The sequence below is a fragment of the Leucoraja erinacea genome, chromosome 11 (genome assembly GCF_028641065.1).
Source record: "Leucoraja erinacea ecotype New England chromosome 11, Leri_hhj_1, whole genome shotgun sequence".
Taxonomy (NCBI): Eukaryota; Metazoa; Chordata; class Chondrichthyes; order Rajiformes; family Rajidae; genus Leucoraja; species Leucoraja erinaceus.
Window position 1 is genome coordinate 47,496,337 of NC_073387.1, and position 18,669 is coordinate 47,515,005.

Here is an 18,669-nt window from a genome sequence, read left to right on the forward strand (position 1 = left end):
TCTCCTCATTCTAGTTGCCGCTAGATTAGCCCACCTATTATTTTTCTCCAGGGATGCTCCCATCCTGTGTCTATCTAACGAATTGAGAGGTGTGCCTTGAATATGGAACTCATCAACAGAGTGTGACGGAACAAATTGTATTGATTTCTTTATGGGGAGGTGGGATAAGGGGATAGAAGGTTACATTAATAAAGTAAATGAGGATAGTTGGGAGAATGTTCAAGGGAACCCATAAGTACTGATGAGTCAAACAGTGCATTTCCACAATATATATTCTACATAATCGTAAATAAGCAGAGGCAAATTTCACTTTTTCGTTTTAATTTCTTTCTGCAATATGGTTTCATTTCTTGCCGCAGTTCCTTTTTTACACTTTGGCACAGGAAGCACTGATAAATTTATGAAAATAAAATTTTGCTTTTGCCCATCTTACCTATAATATAATGATTAGGTTAAAACACATTAATACTTTAAAATCCTTACCTTCTACAGCTCTCTTGAAAAAAACCTTGCAACTTCCACAAGTAAGAACACCGTAATGACATCCAGACGCTTCATCCGAGCAAACTAGACAAACTTTGGCAGGTGGCCCTGAGGAGGCATTGGAGGTGGAGATGGTTGTTGAGTATCCATCAGATTTGAGGGCAGAGCTAGAGGAAAAAATGTATAGATCACATAAAATATCATATCTGACACACAAATATCCCATGGGTATTTACATTTAAACAGTCAATGGTGAGATTTATATTGCCTGGCAAAGCATTTCTTTGGTAATTATATCATTTCATTCTCTGGAAGCAGGGGTCCAAACTGTAATATTTAACAAAGTCTTCTCCTAGGCTAATCAAACAATACTGGTAAATTGAAGGCAGCATCACGATGATACTTCACAAACTTAAGTTCTAATTGTATGCCTTAAATACAGCGAGTCCTAAGACTTATCTATAGTGTGCCACTGTATAATGTTCCCGCTTTCAATTTGTTAATGTCTTGCTTTTAAATCCACTGAGTTACTCCAGCATTTTGTGTCTATTATCTGATTTGATTGGATAGCACACAAACACAAGCTTTTCACTGTACCTCAGTGCACATGGCAACAATGCACCAAAACCTACTGTGATCAGAAATGCATGCAGTACTCCAGCTGAGGTCTGAAATTTTTTTTTTAAATTGGAACATTACTTTCCTGCTCTTGTATTCAATGCTCCAACAAATGAAAATGAAGGCTACTATCACATGTTTTCTTAACCATGTTATCTTCTTACACTACCACGTTCTAGTATTTGTGGACTTGTATACCAAGGCCTGTCTGTTCTTTAAAACTCCAAAGGACCTTGCCATTCACGGTGTATGCCGTGGGCTCAATAGCACTCCCAAAATGCATAATTTTATATTTATTGGGAATAAACTTCACCTGCCAATCCTCAGCCCCATTTCACCAACACATTCACATCACCCCTAACCTAGGACTACCCTCCACAATATCAACATCTCCACCAACCTTTGTGTCATCTGTGAACTCACTGCTCATGCCGCCTATATCCACATCCAAATCATTCACATAAACGGGCACTCCCTAACTTGCTCCCTAAATAGATGAATTACGTAAACTCAAACTTATGTTACCAATTCACAATAGGTGGTCTCATTTCCTGAATGACATGTGTTATTGCAACAGGAGGATGGCGAGGGCTATAAAACCGTCGCCCAGGCTCGGTGCAACATTGGGAAGGGGGGCAAGGACGAGGTAGTTGGTGGAGAGCAAGACCCGGCTGAGTTGCTGACATCTTCCACAAGGTGCATCAGCGAGCCCTTCTTCACCAGTTGCCAATACCTTGATTGTTGGGAAGGAGGAGCGAGTGGCAGTGGAGGGGGGGAAGTGGATAAAGCGACGATCAACAGGAAGAAGCAGTAGCTGGCGAAAAGGGAAGGAGTCCCATGGTGACAGAGTACGTGCTGCTGCGGCGACCTGAAGCAAGTGCTGTCAGCCACGAGCTACAATGCGAGCTGCAACACCAGCCAGGTCAACCGGATCGTGCAGCAGCTGATGAAGAAGAGCTTGTTGGTTTTAAGGTGAAATGACACAAATCCTGGAGTAACTCAACAGACTTAATCAGTCTGAAGGAAGTTCCCACTCTAAAACAACATCTCTCCATGTTCTCCAGAGATGCTGCTTGACCTGCTGACTTTGTGCCGTATTGCATATTAACCAGCATCTTTGTTCTTTGTTTCTACTTTGTTTTAAGGTGGTTCCAACTTGCATAAGATCAAAATGACACAAGTGTTTGCTAAACATAACCCTAAAGTAAGGGAATGTTTGTATTACAAACTAAGATTCCCAGTTCTGATAATCGAGGAACACCACTAATCACAAGCGTTGAATCACAAGAATAATCCTCTACCATTAGCCTTTGTCTCTAAAGCCAATTTTGGATCCAATTTGCTCTGGATCCTTTGGGCCCGAACTTTTTGAACCAGTTTCTCATGTGAGATGTGCAGAAGCTGAAGATAGACACAAAAAGCTGGAGTAACTCAGCGTGATAGGCAGCATCTCTAGAGAGAGGGAATGGGTGACATTTTGTGTCGAGACCCTTCTTCGGACCATGTGGGATCTTGTCAAAGGCTTTATTGAACTCTCATGTAAACCACGTCTACAGCACTGCCCTCTACTGCACTTTGTTACCTTCTCAAAAATTCAAACAACGTAGTTATGGAGACTCTTGCTTTTATTTAATGCCATGGAAACTGGAAAAATATTTGGGAAAAGGCAGTGCACCCAGAAGAAAGCATTTCCTCTTGACATGAATGTTATGCCAGTTAAGTGAAATATTGTTTATTGGCACCGTTAACATCTTGCAACTGAATTTTCATTCATAGCCAGCAATTTATTCATGTCTGGGAAAATCGAAGGGTGTTTCCTCCATAAGAATGGCAGAATTCCAAAATTTTCAATCACTGACAATGTTGATGCTTTGAAAGGGAAAAGAATGACACATCTACAAAGAGCCCCCACTGCCCCTGACGACACAATGCTCTCAGTCTCTGAGGCTGATGTCAGAGCATCCTTCGAGGAGGTGAATCAATGCCAAGCATCCAGTATACTATAGACTTGTGTGGACCACTCACTGAAATATTCAAGGACATTTTCAACATCTCGTTTCTGCGGTCTATGGTTTCCACCTGCTTTAAAAGGGCATCGATCCCAAGTAGAGCATGGTGACCTGTCTCAACAAATATTGTCTGGTAGCACTTACATACACCATAATAAAGTGCTTTGAGAGGTAGATTATTACCAGAGTAATGAGCTGGATGTGTTTCAATTCGCCTATTCCCATAACAGGTCAACAATAGATGCTCTCACTGGCTCTCCTCTCTGCCTTGGACCATGTCACATGTCAGGCTGCTGTTCATTGATTACAGCTTGGTGTTCAACACTATTGTTCCTCTAAACTCATCACCAAACTCCAAAGCTGTGTACCTCCATTTGCAAATGGCATCTTGACTTCCTCATGATCAGACTTCAATCAATAGTCAATAGTCAATAGTCTATTTATTTGTCATTTGGACCCCTGGAGGTCCAAATGAAATGCCGTTTCTGCAGCCATACATTACACACAAATAGACCCCAGACACAACATAATTACATTTTACATAAACATCCATCACATAGCTGTGATGGAAGGCCAAAAAAACTTATCTCTCCACTGCACTCTCCCCCCCCCCCCCGATGTCAGAGTCAAAGTCAAAGCCCCCGGCTGGCGATGGCGATTGTCCCGCGGCCATTAAAGCCACGCCGGGTCAGTGGTGTTAGGCCCCGCTCCAGGAGCTCTTCGACCCCGCAACTCGGGCGGGAGAAGTCGCCGTTGCAGGAGCCCCGAAAAGCGGTCTCCCTCCAGGGAGCCGCGGGCTCCCGGTGCCGCCGTCCACAGACCTGTCGTTGGAGCCTCCGCATCAGCAGCGGCAGCGGCAGCGGCAGCGGCAGCGGCAGCAGCATCGGCAGCAGCAGCAGCAGCAGCGCTCCTCCACCGCTCCACCCGCTCCGGTCTCGGCCAGCTCCGCGACGGTGAGGTGAGTCGGCACCAGAGTCCCCGGCTTCTTCCTGTTGGAGGCCGCTCCTCGTTGCGGCCCCAACGACATCTGAGACCCGACGAGAAAAGGTCGGGTCTCCAGTGCAGGGAGAGATTCAAAAGTTTTCCCCCCCCCTCCCACCCCACCCCCGCCCCCCCACACACACACCCCAACATAAAATAACAAAAACTACATAAAAACACAGACAAAAAAAATAAAAACGCGGACAGGCTGCAGTGGCCGCTGCTGACCAGAGTCGCGCCGCCTACCGCCGCCAATCAGTGTAGACCATTAATATCTCCTCCACACTATGAACACAGCTGCATGCTTAGTCCCCTGCACTACTCTCTGGACACCCATGACTATATGGCCAAGCATAGCTCCACTGCCATCTATAAATTTGCCAATGACACCACTGTGATCAGCCAAATCATGGGTGGTGATCGATTAGTGTACAGGAGAGAGATTGAACACCAGTTGAGTAGTGAGGAGGTGTTGGTGATTCACTGTGATGGATGTTTGTGTAAATTGTGTTAAGTGTGGGTCTTGTTTTTTTGTTGTAATGTTAAGACTGTAGAAATGCAATTTTGTTCAAACCAAGCTGTTTGGATGACAATAAAAGGCATTCTATTCTAGGCATTCTATTCTAGTGCTGAAAGAACCATCTCTAGCTCACGACCAACAAAACCAAGGAACTAAATCAATGACTTCAGAGAGGGGAAGTTGGGAGACCACGCACCAGTTTTCATTGATGGATCGGCAGCGGAGAGTTAGCACCTTTAAATTCCTGGGTGCTAGGACCCGGCACCCAGATGTAATCACGAAAAAGACGCACCATCGCTTTGGTTATATTTGAAGTTTAAAGAGATTTGGCATGTCCCCAAATACTCCAACACAATTCTACAGTTGGACAGCAGAAAGTAACCTGGCTGGTTACATCATGTCCTTGTATGGCGATTCTAATGTATGGGAACACAAGAGGCTGCGGAGAGTGGTGGACTCAACCCAGTCCATCACAGGCACAGTACACCCACCATCAAAGCATCTACATGAGGCATTGCCTTAAGAAGGTGACATCAATATCATAAGGATCCTGACCATCCAGACCATGCCCACTTCTCACTCTACCACTGAATAGAAGATACAGAAGCCTTGTCGCACACCACTAAGTTCAGGAACAACTACAACCCTACAATTATCAGGTTCTTAAACCAATTTACACAACCCTAATTCTACCTAGTAAATGGAACACCTCACACTATTTCTTGCACTGCCATGGAATTGATTTTATTTTGATGTGTTTTGCAATAATGTCTTGTATTTTTTCCCCCAATGTATTTTCCTTTTACTGTCTTGCAAAATTTGTACACTGTATGTAGGTCCAAGCTAAATATATTTTACGTTTGTGAGGGCCTTGTGAGTATGAAGAGCAATGCTTGACTAGTAGGTAAGATGACGTAGTAGCTTTTAACTGAACTGGCATTGTAGTGATGACGAGGCATTAGAGTATACATATGGAAACATGCTACCAAGTTAGAATCGGTCTGTACTGCTCCTCTGTAAGCAAGATTTTCATTGTACCAGTACATCACTGGACTTGTGCAGACAATAACAAATTTGACTTGTTTATACTTTAGTGACACAGTGTGGAAACAGGCCCTTCAGCCCACTGAGTCCACACCGACCAGCGATCACCCTGTACACTAGCACTATCCTACACACCAGGGATAATTTACAATTTTACCGAAGCCAATTTTTGGAGTTTGGGAGAAAACCAGTACACTTGGAAAAAACCCACACAGTCACGGGAGAAAATGCAAACTCCATTAAGACAGTATCCGTAGTCAGGATCAAACTGGTCTCTGACGTTGTAAGGCAGCAATTCTACCACTATGCTACTGTGCCATCACTCAATTTGACTTTGAATTGATAATTAATCTATTCTGCTTTGGTCAAGATAAAATTCATTCAAGCAGGAGTACTTATTGGAGAAGAATTATAAAGGTATGAGCAGGCCACATCAGGATGGGTGTTCTGTAAACTGTTTTTCAAAGAAACATACCAAGATCTTGCCATGTAACAATCATGTGGAATAAGAAATTGAACGAGGTTCCCATCACAATTTTAACAGTAGAAAATATCCTAATGTTGTTAGGCACAGTGGTCCCGCATCGCTCTGCAATGTCAGCTCAGTTAAAAATTACTTCTCCCATCTATTCTCTGAAGGGTCTCGAACTGAAACGTCACCTATTCCTTCCATCCAGAGATGTTGCCTGTCCTGCTGAGTATCTATCTTCTGTGTAAACCAGCATTAGCAGTCCAGGCCTACGCATACCTACCAGCTTGGTGTTGCTCATCAATGCAAATGCGACATATTTACTTCAATTCTCATAAATTATATTTTGTGTTCTCTTAACTATTATTACTGGGAGCCATAGTCGCATCTCCCAGAGATGATGTGTTTACCCAAGTGTGCACATAATAAAGTTTACAAATTTGCATAGTCATTGTTTTCTTCAACCCAATGACATAGCTTTTGGCATTTCTAGTGCACAGCATTTAGCCACATCCGTCTTTAGAAGTGTCCTAACCCAAAACATCGGCCATCCTGTTTCTCCAGAGATGCTGCCTGTGTAACTCCATATTTTTGTGGATATTTTAGCCACATCTAGCACTGGCCACTATACTGGCATCATTCAGAAAAGCATGATGTCGCCTATTTCCTTCGCTGCCTCACTCGCTGAGTATCTCCAGCATTTTTGTCTACATTCAGAAAAGCAAAGTCCTTTTCTCAATTACCAACTAACTTCCTCTACCATTATGAATAAACAAGTCCAAAATCCTCAATGACTAGCTTGAAACCATTTGTTCAACTCCCTTTAATCACAATGCTGGATGATATCTTGCATGGTTCTCACTTTTGTCTCATTCCTCAGAACATAATGGATGGAATTGCAGATTAAAACTTCCAAATGCGGGTATAAAAACAGGATTATCATGTAAAATAAAATTCAATCACATAACAATCATAGCATTCAGGCACATAGCAGCAGGATACACAATATGCATCCTCCCCATCTTTTATTTCTTTGGTCTGTACAACAAGGATATGGACATTTTGAAGTGTGATAATAAGCAAAATATCTGTCATTCTCATTTTGGGAATAATGTCAGATGCAGATTCAGATAGAGCAGACTTTTTAACAAAAAAAAAATCTATACCTATACAGATACAGGCGAATCAAGAATGCTAAATGACAGCAAAATAAGTGACCAGCTACCAGAATTATAGGCATTTGTGCGTGCGTGCATGATTTTAAAAGAGGTTGGAAAGAATACAAAATATTGCTGTTTTTACCAGGTCTGGAAAGAAATCTGGAAAGAAAAACAGAAATATAACTGTCTATCTGAAATTATACAGCATTATTAGGAGATATTACCCACGAATCAAATGAAAGTCAAATAAAATAAATCAATCCCTTCACATGGCCCTTAGCACATGTAGCTAGAGAAAGATTACCATCTACTTATCATTTTGAAAATATGAAAAATTAAACAATGATATTAAAAGCCCAACAACAAAATTAATTGCTTGCATAAAATGGCAGCTGCCACCATTTGGAAAAAAACCTGTGCAATTTTCACAAAGACAAGCAGCGGAGTGCATTTCCGTCTTGGAATCTCTCCAGGTCTGAATAGTTTCAAAGACATAGGCAGTAGAGTTTAGAGGTAGAGTTTGAATAGCAGGATTAATCGTGTTCCATCACCTGAATATCACATGCAAACAACCTGTGATAAGCATGTAGTTTAAGAAATGTACACATCTCAATATTTGAAATGGCATAGTGTGAAATAAGTAACATCTTTTTGTCTTTTGCAAACTTAATCTTCAGCAACACATTGATAAAGTGAAACCAATGAGCTGATAAAATCAAAAAGCATTCTTCCATGGAACTGCAAAATACCAGATGTTCCACAACAGCAATATACATATATATATGCACACAAACACACACACATACATATATTTATACACACACACACACACACATACATACATATAGACATACACACATATATATACACATAAATTAACATATATATATATATATATATATATATATAATATATATATATGTATATATGTATTTATATGATGTGTGATGTGTGTGTGTGCGCATATATATATATATATTGCTGTTGTGGAACATCTGGTATATATAAACATATATATAAATAAAAATAAAAGGTATGAATGAATGTATTACTCTATTGATTCCAATTAATAATTGCTTAAAGCTAGACCATTTTGGTACGAGGACTTAATAGCCCTGCATTTTTTTTTAAATCACAATTTTTGAGCAGCTTCACAGAACTTTCCATATTTCAAAATGTGATTGAAACTCTTTAATATCCTGTGCCATTCCAGAGAACATAAAGCTTAGCACTGTTGATTGCACAAAGCTAAGCCAAATTCCTTTTTTTATAGTGGAAATCCAATTAAGTAATTGAGATAATTAAGGTCCTTTGTTTTTGGAAGTTGTGCCAATGAAGTGGCAGCGGATTAGTTTGATTGATTGAAAGATACAGCATTGAAACAGTCCACCAAGTCGACGCTGACTATCGATCTCCTGTTCACACTATGTGTGGGAATGAAATGCAGATGCTGGTATTAATCGGAGTTAGACATAAAATGCTGGGGTAACTCAGCGGGACAGGCAGCATCTCTGCATTCCTTCTCTCCATAGATGCTGCCTGTCCCTCTGAGTTACTCCAGCATTTTGTGTCTATCCTGTTCACACTAGTTCTACGCCATCCGACTTTTGATTCACTCACATGGGATGTGGGAGGAAACTGGAGCATCCAGAGGAAGCCCATGTAATCACCGGGAGAACATGCAATCTCCATGCAGACAGCACTTAAGGTCAGGCTCAACCCTCATCTCTCGTGATATAAGGCAGCAGTTCTACCACTGTGCCCTTAGGGGAGAGCATAATTTCCTGTCTTTTGTTAAGCATTTTGTTGATGTGCTGCACAAACTGTCTGCTGTATTTCTTATTATAGATATGAAGAAGGATGTCGACCAGAAACGTCACCTATTTCCTTTGCTCCATAGATGCTGCCTCACCCGCTGAGTTTCTCCAGCATTTTTCTCTACCTTTAATTCACTGGAAAGGTAATTTCCCCCTCTCTCACTTTCCACATGGCACTTTTCAAAATATTCCTTTTCCTTCCTCAACCTCTCACCTCCATTTCAGGAGTCATGCTACTAACCATGGTCTATGACTCTCACAACTAAAGTACACTTTCTTCCCACTGTTGATATACTTCTAATGGTTCCACACACCCTTTCTTAACCAGGACAGGGATCTCCATGTCCTCCTCTTCTAACCCACCAGGTTCCACATTCAATAGCAAATGACCAACACCAAATACTAAACATATCTTCCCTCTCCTTCCTCAGAGGGAACATTCCATAGAGGTATTCCCTTCACGATATGCCATTTTGTTTGTTAAAAATCCCCATCCCCATCACATTGCAATTTATGTGGAGTTCATGATGGAATACATCTGATCAGATTTTAGTCTCACTATAGCAGCTGGTTCAAATGACACTATAATCATTCTCAATGTTACACAATATCCTAATAATGATGACAATTACCATTACTTTTTTTGCTAGAAATTGCTTCCAAATGGAAAAACATTTGCTGGCAACTGGAAATACTATTTTGATAGACCTTTGAAAGCATATTAAAAACACATAAAACATCGAATTTTCTCATCACCTCTCACTATTTTGTGCAGTTGCTGATATACAAATGAACATACTGTGAGATTCAAAAATCACAAATGTTCTTTGAAATTAATAAAAACACTTCTTTGTCTGAATTTGTCTCAAGAGCATTTGTGATTTTTGAATCTCACAATACCATCTCCAATTAATAGGTAAAAAAGCTTTGATCATGGCAACAATTGGACACTAAACCTTGCTGTGCGATTCACAGGTTGATTTACTATTAGATAAACCTATCATTGCACTCCAGGATATCTGCACCATTAACCAACAGTATCTGTGATGTCATTCGTGACCACTAAAGATGAATCACAGTACTTGACTCAATAAAATGTAATCTTTAACAACTGCCATGAGAAAAACAATTTAAAAAATGCATATCCTTTCAATACCCTAAACTGCAAAACATGACACCAATATTATCCAGAAAATTTAAACGTGAACGGCAAATCACACTTGAAAAACGGAAACTATTTTTTCATCTGTAAACCATAGAGACTACACTTCTATTTAACCCAGGTTGCTATGTATAAAGCCAAGAAGATAGCATACTTAAAAAAGAGTATTATGAAATTAGCCTGTCACCTTAATAAATGTGAAATGTAAATTCTTTATACACTTCCAGCATTTTTAATAAAGACCAACCTACATACTTCAAACTAGAATAAAAGAAATTCAAGCGAAGGAGTTCTTAGATACCGACAAGCTTATTTGAAGAAATTATTTTAAGTAAGTTTAAAAAAAACAGGGTGAGCAACAAGTTAGATTTTACAGTTAATTAAGTATCAAAAACCTCTGGAAACATTCAGCAAGTCAGATGGAATCTGTGCGGAGATGAATAGTTACAGTGTCCTCCATAATGTTTGGGACAAAGCCACATCATTTACTTAATTACCTCGACTCCACAATTTGAGATTTGTAATTTAAAAAAAATCACATGTTGTTAAAGTGTACATTGTCAGATTTTATTAAAGGGTATTTTTTATAAATTTTGATTTCATCATGTAGAAATTACAGCTGTGTTTATACAGCCTCCCCCCCCCCCCCCCCCCCCCCCCCCCCCCCCCCCTCCAATTTCAGGGCACCATAATGTGATGACAGAAGAATTTTCTCTATAATAAAGACATCCCCAAACACGTGTCCGACAGATCAGAAACACTCTTCAGGAGTGGATTTGTCAATGACCACTGTCCGCAGAAGACTTCATGGACAGAAATACAGAGGCTACACTACAGGATGCAAGCCACTGGTTAGCCGCAAAAATAGGATGGCCAGGTAACATTTTGCCAAGGTACTTAAAAGAGCAACCACAGGTTGGAAAAAGGTGTTGTGGACAGATGAGATGAAGATTAACTTATATCAGTGATGGCAAGAGCATCAGCCATCACAGAAGTGAGAAGGAACTGCCCAAGATCCAAAGCATACCACCTCATCTGTGAAACACGGTGGTGGGGGTGTTATGGCTTGGGCATGTATGGCTGCAGAAGGTACTAGATCACTTATCTTCATTGATGACACAACTGCTGATGGTAGTATAACAATAAATTCTGAAGCGTATAGACACATCCTATCTGCTCAAGTTCAAACAAATGCCTCATAACCCATTGGCCAGCAGCTCATTCTACAACAAGACAATGATCCCAAACATAATGCTAAAGCAACAAAGGAGTTTTTCAATGCTAAAAAATGGTCAATTCTTGAGTGGCAAATGTCAATCACCCGATCTGAACATAATTGAGCATGCCTTTTATATGCTGAAGAGAAAACTGAAGAGGATTAGCCCCCAAAACAAGCATAAGCTATAGATGGCTGCAAAACAGGCCTGGCAGAGCATCACCAGAGAAGACACCCAGCAACTGGTGATGCCCATGAATCACAGACTTCAAGCAGTCATTGCTTGCAAAGGATATGCAAGAAAATACTAAACATGACTCGCCAGACATAGAAAGAGGTATACTCTGGGAAGCTTCAAAAGCCTATATTAGGGGCCAACTTATCTCTTTTGTCTCCAACCTGAAAAGAACCGAGACGTCCCAAACGGCAGACCTGTTACAAAAAATAAAGGACATTGATGACAAATATGCATCTGACCCAGACCCTAACCTTTATAGAGAAGGCCTTAGGTTACAAACAGACTTTGACCTCATGTCTACTAATAAAGCTAAGCTACGACTGCTTAAATCTAGGCAACACTTTTTTGAATCTGGTTATAAAGCTGGGAAGCTTTTGGCCCATCAGGCCAGAACCGAGGCGACTTCACGGCTAATTCCAGCCATTAGATCCAGCTTAGGGAGATTCATACTGATCCTCTTAGAATTAATGAAGCATTTGCTAAATTCTACGCCAAACTATACGTTTCCGATTGTCCTCCCACTGCAGGTGACATGCTCAGTAGTGTGACGTTTCCCCGAATTGACAATGAAGCCACGAGAGACTTGGGTGGTAGTAGGTATGTTACAAAACCTACCTGAATCGTCGATGAGAATCTGCCCCCAGGCCGTGTGTGTGATTTTGGCGCTGTTTAGAGGGGGCGGGTTTAAAACGCGATTTTTACTAGGCTGTTGCAATCGAAAATGTTCAGCCTAGTAAATCATTAACGGAAAATCGCTGAAAGACCCTGTCGCAAAAGGTATTATTAGATTTTATGGCTTTGTATAATAGTTATAGTAGTTTAAAAACCACTCTCTCAACCCGCAACCTCTCGCAGCCCCAGGGTTTTATAAAGCAAACAATTAAAGGTATGTACCTTATTTTTACATTAAAAGGGGCTTCTTAAGAACCCTGTATATAAAGTTTTCTATAGCGAATAGTTCATTTTGGGCTCTTTATATCCCGCAGTATTTTTCTGGGCATTTGAGGGCACAAATCCAGCGCAATGTGAACGTTCTAAACCAGCGCGTTCACAGGAACCCACTAGAAAGCCGATTTAAATTGACTTTAATTTACTGCAATTGAACACTAAATTCCTTCCATTTGGCCTATAAATTAATGTAAATGAGATTTTAAAATCATGTTTTATTGTGAATTATTTGTGAATATTATTTGGACACTTGGGCTATTTAAAAACGTTAATCATTTATTAAGAAATGGATAGATGTTTAGATCTAGTAATTGAAGTTTGAAATTAGCTACAATTGGGGTAACTAACTAATTATATGCTTTAATTTCAGGTCCTCCAAGTAAGATTATTTTATATTTGTTTCAGAATGGTTCAATCTATGATAACTGAAAATTTCATTCAGTTCTCTTAATTTTTAATAAGGTTATGGGCTTTTGACTGTCCGCGATCACAGCTTTTTTGTTATGTCCATAGAAAATCAATAGGGAACAAGATGCTAATTTCCGGGTATGAAAATGGCCATAACTTTTTTATTACTTGAGATATGAAAGTGAATTAGGTGTCAAATTAAACTTATTGTTATGCTTTATCTGATGGGATAAATTGCAGACTTGATTTTTTAAATCTCAAATTTTGTAACATTGCTAGTGGTAGCATAACTGTTGCTGAGGTCCAAGCAGCCATCACATCGCTGCAAAGCGGAAAGTCACCCGGCCCTGACGGCTTCACTGTAGAATATTACAAAGCTTTCTCTGCTCTCCTCGCACCAGTCCTGAGAGATATGTACAATGAGGCCTTTTTACATCGTCACCTACCGCCCACCTTGTCGTGGGCTACTATCTCCCTAATTCTTAAAAAGGAGAAAGATCCCCCTGCTTTGTAGACCAATTTCACTCCTGAATGTGGACCTCAAAATCCTCTCTAAAGCCCTTGCGCTCCGTCTTCAACGAGTGATGCCCTCTATTATCTCGTTAGACCAAACAGGGTTCATACCAGGCCGACAGTCTTCCCACAATACTAGGCGTCTCCTTAACATCATCCATTCACCGGGTAGTGAGACCCTGGAGATAGTGGTCTCCCTCGACGCCGAAAAAGCTTTCGACAGGGTCGAGTGGAGGTACCTATATGAGGCGATGGACAGGTTTGGCCTCGGTAACAGTTTTATTCTTTGGGTCAGTCTATTATACTCATCCCCGGTGGCCTCAGTACAAACAAACAGCACACTGTCGCCCCACTTCCCCCTTCAGGGAGGTGCCAGACAGGGTTGCCCGTTATCACCACTTCTGTTTGCTATCGCGATAGAACCCTTGGCGGTCTGGTTACGCTCAGAGAAGGGCTTTAAAGGTATTACACGGTTCGACACAACTCATATAGTCTCATTGTATGCGGATAACCTGCTCCTGTACATCTCGAACCCAGTCAGCTCTCTCCCTGTGATTACGAATATTTTAGAACGGTTTGGCGCGTATTCTGGTTATAAACTTAACTACCAAAAGAGTGAGCTATTACGGATTAACTCATTGGCTAAGCAGCTCCATCGCTCTTTAACATCATTCAAATGGGCAGAGGACGGGTTTCGCTACCTCGGTGTCTTTATCACAACACCCTTATCTGATATGTTCCGCACAAACTTTCTGCCTCTGGTTGAGAAAGCTGAAAGAGATTTTGACCGCTGGTCAGTTTTACCACTATCCCTCGTGGGCCGGATAAATCTGGTCAAGATGGTCGTCCTACCCAAATTCCTGTATCTTTTCCAGCACGTTCCTATACTTATCACTAAATCTTTTTTTGATAAATTAGAAAGGACAATATCGGCTAGAATCCGAAAGGCGATGCTGCAGTCTCCTAAGAGTGACGGCGGTTTGGCACTTCCTGACTTTAGGCGATACTATTGGGCAGCTAACTTGCAAAAACTCCTGTATTGGATGAATGATGATTGCGACCACCTACCAACCTGGGTACACATGGAAAAGGCGAGTTCACATCTCCCGTTGCAGTCTGTCCTATGCTCCCAACTCCCCCTTCCTATAACATCTGTGGGTGCAGGCCCAATTGTGTCCCTCTCGCTCAAGATATGGAGTCAACTCAGGAAAAACTTTGGTTTACAAGGCCCTTCCATCTTGACCCCACTGCTTAAAAACCACATCTTTAAACCTTCAAGTACAGACCACGCATTCAAAACCTGGCATAGCAACGGTATCAGTAGTATCAAAAACCTATACAAGGATGGCATCTTTTCGTCTTTTGCGGAGCTCTCGTCCAACTATAGCCTCCCAAACTCCCACCTTATTCGTTTTTTCCAAATTAGGGATTTTGTGAAGAAGACATTCCCCCATTTCCCAAATCGCCCCCCTGAAACCCTGACCGATACCATCTTAGCTCTAGATCCCAACCGGAAGAAATGCATCTCTGTTTTGTATAACTTGTTAGGGTCGGTTATATTGAAACTTCATACCTCATTAAAAGCTGCGTGGGAGGGTAAGCTGAATACGAAACTAACAGACCAGCAATGGGACTCTGCCTTGGACTTGACCCATTCTTCCTCTATATGTGCCCGTCATGGCCTAATCCAATGCAAAGTCCTTCACAAAGTCCACTACGCAAATGCAAGATTATCTAGAATTTACCCCGCTGTTAGGGACACCTGCAACAGATGTAATCAATCTCCTGCCAACCATAGCCATATGTTTTGGTCTTGCCCTAAGCTAGCAGCCTTTTGGAGGAGTGCTTTCGACTTGATAAGCAGAGCCTACGGCCAGACTATTCCTCCAAACCCACTGTCAGCCATTTTCGGTACCCCTCCCAACACCAACCTCTCTGTTGCGGTGAAACGGGTTCTAGCTTTTACAACCTTGTTAGCCCGGAGACTGATCTTGCTTAACTGGAGGCTCACATGTCCCCCGACACACACCCGCTGGATTAAGGAGGTGCTTTACAATTTAAAGCTTGAAAAACTTAGGTTCTCTCTCAAAGGCTCTACCAAGATATTCCTAGATACATGGAACCCTTTCTTGGAACTTGTTAACTCTCTTAACTTGTCCCCGGACTCGGAAGAGGACTGAGTGCTCTCCACCATTGTTCTGCTCTACTGCAGCTGCTCGCCCCTTAACCCCCCCCCCCCCCCTCCCCACACTTATTTATTTATTTACTTACTTATTTACTGTTATTAGTGACCCCCCCCCCCCCCTTTTTTTTAAGTACTTTTTTGTTTCGTTTATCTTACCATATTTGTGTGGATGTGTATGTATGTGAGTGTTGTTTGTCCCCGTTTGGTTCCGACCTGATTCGAGTGGGTTGAAGGTGGGTACGGGTAAGGGCTTTGAGGGTCGCTTACATACTGTTGCACAATTATGCCTTGACTGTCACTGTCTGTTATCATTGTATGTATGCAAATTGCTGTGAAATTCAAATAAAACGATTTAAATCAACATGACTACTTTCATTCACATGACACAGCTGTCCCCCAAACATTATGGTGCTCTGAAATGGGGGGACTATGTATAAACACTGCTGTAATTTCTACATGGTGAAACCAAAGTGTATAAAAATGGCCTTTATTAAAATCTGACACTGCGCTCTTTAACCACATGTGTTTTTTTCTATTACAAATCTCAAATTATGGAGTACAGAGGGAAATAAATAAATGACCGGTCTTTGTCCCAAACATTATGGAGGGCACTGTATGCATTTTGGTTTTCTGCAGCCCACGTACAATAAAACAGATGGAAAGGACCATAAGTGCAAGAAGCCTAAGTAAATATGCCAACAACTTGAAAGCAGAACAAATATGAAACAAATCGCTTTGATTTTTTTTTCTGCAGCTTATTCTTTCTTTTGCCAATTTGGGATAACCAAGATAATATTAGCTTTTTATTAATGTTACCATTCTGCCAGTTAATGCAACAAAAGTGTGTACCAGAAGTGGCGGCGCTGCCTTGCAGCTGTGGCTCGCCTGCAGTCCGTTCGTCTTTTTTGTTTTTGTTTTCTTTTGTCCCGTTTTTACAGTTTATTTAGTTGTGTATGTGTGGGAGGGGGAGGGGGGAGGGGGTGGGTGGGTGTAACATGTTTTTTTACTTCCTTCGGGGGGGGGGGTGCGACCTTTCCTGCTGTATCCCCCGTCTCCGTATCTGTCTGCGCTGAGGCCTATCTCGGAGTTGGCGGCCTCCAACTGCGACCGACCTCGAGGCTGCGGAGGCAGAGCCAGGACTTACCAACGCGAGGCTGGCCGACTTCGGGGCTGTGGTTGCGGTGCGACCCAACTTTGGAGCCTTGGAGGTTCGGCCGCGGGCCAGTGGACTACATCATCGGGAGCTCGAGTTCTGTTTTTCAGAGCTCCCGCAACTACAGCTGCGTCCGCTGGACTGGAGGGCAGCAGCTTCGGCAGCTTCGACCGCCCCGGGCCGCAGAGTTTGAACCGGCCCGTTTGCGGAGCACGGATTCAGCCGCGGGGCTTACCTACCATCACTCGGCGGGGTCACAACATCGGAGGCTTGGATTGCCTCAGCGCAGAGGGAGAGCAAGGAGGGAAGAGTCAATGACTTTGGGACTTTAAACTGTGTTGAGTGTTTGGTATTTATTATATGTTATGACTGCAGGCTAAACCATTTCGTTGCACTGAAAAGTGCAATGACAATAAATTGAATCAAATCAAATCAAATACAGACGCAATCTCATCCCTCTGATGTAATCTTTACCACCGGGTGGCTCCGTGATGGCAGCCTCGCCAGCAGCCTGTGTCATTTCGACTTTTGTTAATTTTAGTGTGTCTAAAATGTATGTTTTATATTTTCTCTGTATGTTTCATGTGGGGGGTGGGGAAATAGGAGGAAACATCTTTCAGTCACTTACCTCAACGGATATGAGATCTTTCTCCGTCCCCCCCACAGCCAAACAACTTGGATTGGTGCGGCCTTTCCTGGAGACAGGCCCGGAGCTTCGAGCCACAAGCATGGCGCAGACTTACCCTCGCGGAGCGGACGATCCTTTGCCGAGGATCGCTTTGGAAGTAGTCTGACCGCAGGGCCTGTGGACTTTAACACTGTGAAGCCACGGTCTCCGTTAAGAAGAGACCGACTCGGGAGCTCCATGTTCCGATCCGTCCCACCACCAGAGTTTCTTCCCGACGAGAGGGCTTGAACCGTCGGCAGAGGCAGTGCGAAAGCTCCGACCATTACGGGTGAACAAAGGAGGAAGATGACTGAACTTTATCACCTTCCATCACAGTGAGGAAAGTTGATTACACTGTGGTGGATGTTAATGTTAAATTTATTGTGTATTGTGTTTCTATTTTACTTGTATGGCTGTATGGTAACTCAAATATCACTGTACCTTAATCGGTGCCTGTGTCAATACATATGAACTTGAACATAAACATCCTGAATTAAAAAAAAAAAAATCAGCAATGATCCAAGCAAAGTAACCAAAAATAAACAACAAAATTTCACCCGGCAGATTTATTTTCCTATTTAAAAATACATATGACCAGGTTTCAGAACAAGGTACTTTATTCGGGAAATTGCTGTGTTATGATCATTCAGATTATGGAATTTTGTCCTTCCAGAATTCACAAATTACCACCCAAACATTTGAGATGGAATAAAATTCATAATCAAAAACAAATTTAACACACGCAGGTAACGTGGCTCCCCATTTGGGAAAGATCATGATACAGAGTCTAGGAATGCAATCCCCCGTAACATGGAGGGTCACCTGTATTTTTCAATGATTAAACGTGAATGTAAAACCAGACACATACATTTTTAATCTACTCCACTTTCTTTGTTCAGTGTCTCAGATTACACATATTTAAACCAAAGAACAGTAAAGCATAAGAACAGGCCCATCATCGGGCGGGGCCTTACACCATGGCCCGGCGCGGCTTTAAATGGCCGCGGGACTTGTTAGCGCACGTCGGGGGCTCCAACACCAAGGCCCGAAGCAGGGCCTTGCATCACCCAGCGCGGCT

At 42.0% G+C, this 18,669-nt stretch overlaps 1 protein-coding gene across 2 annotated transcripts in view; it reads right to left on the reverse strand.

Moving 5' to 3' along the window:
* LOC129701771 (glucocorticoid receptor-like) overlaps positions 1–18,669 on the reverse strand; it is a 78,677-nt gene that overhangs the window by 24,176 nt on the left and 35,832 nt on the right. For both annotated transcript variants that reach the window (XM_055643196.1, XM_055643197.1), the window contains one exon: positions 484–650. In XM_055643196.1, coding sequence (XP_055499171.1) covers positions 484–650 — 167 coding nt within the window. The remainder of the gene's footprint in view (positions 1–483; positions 651–18,669) is intronic.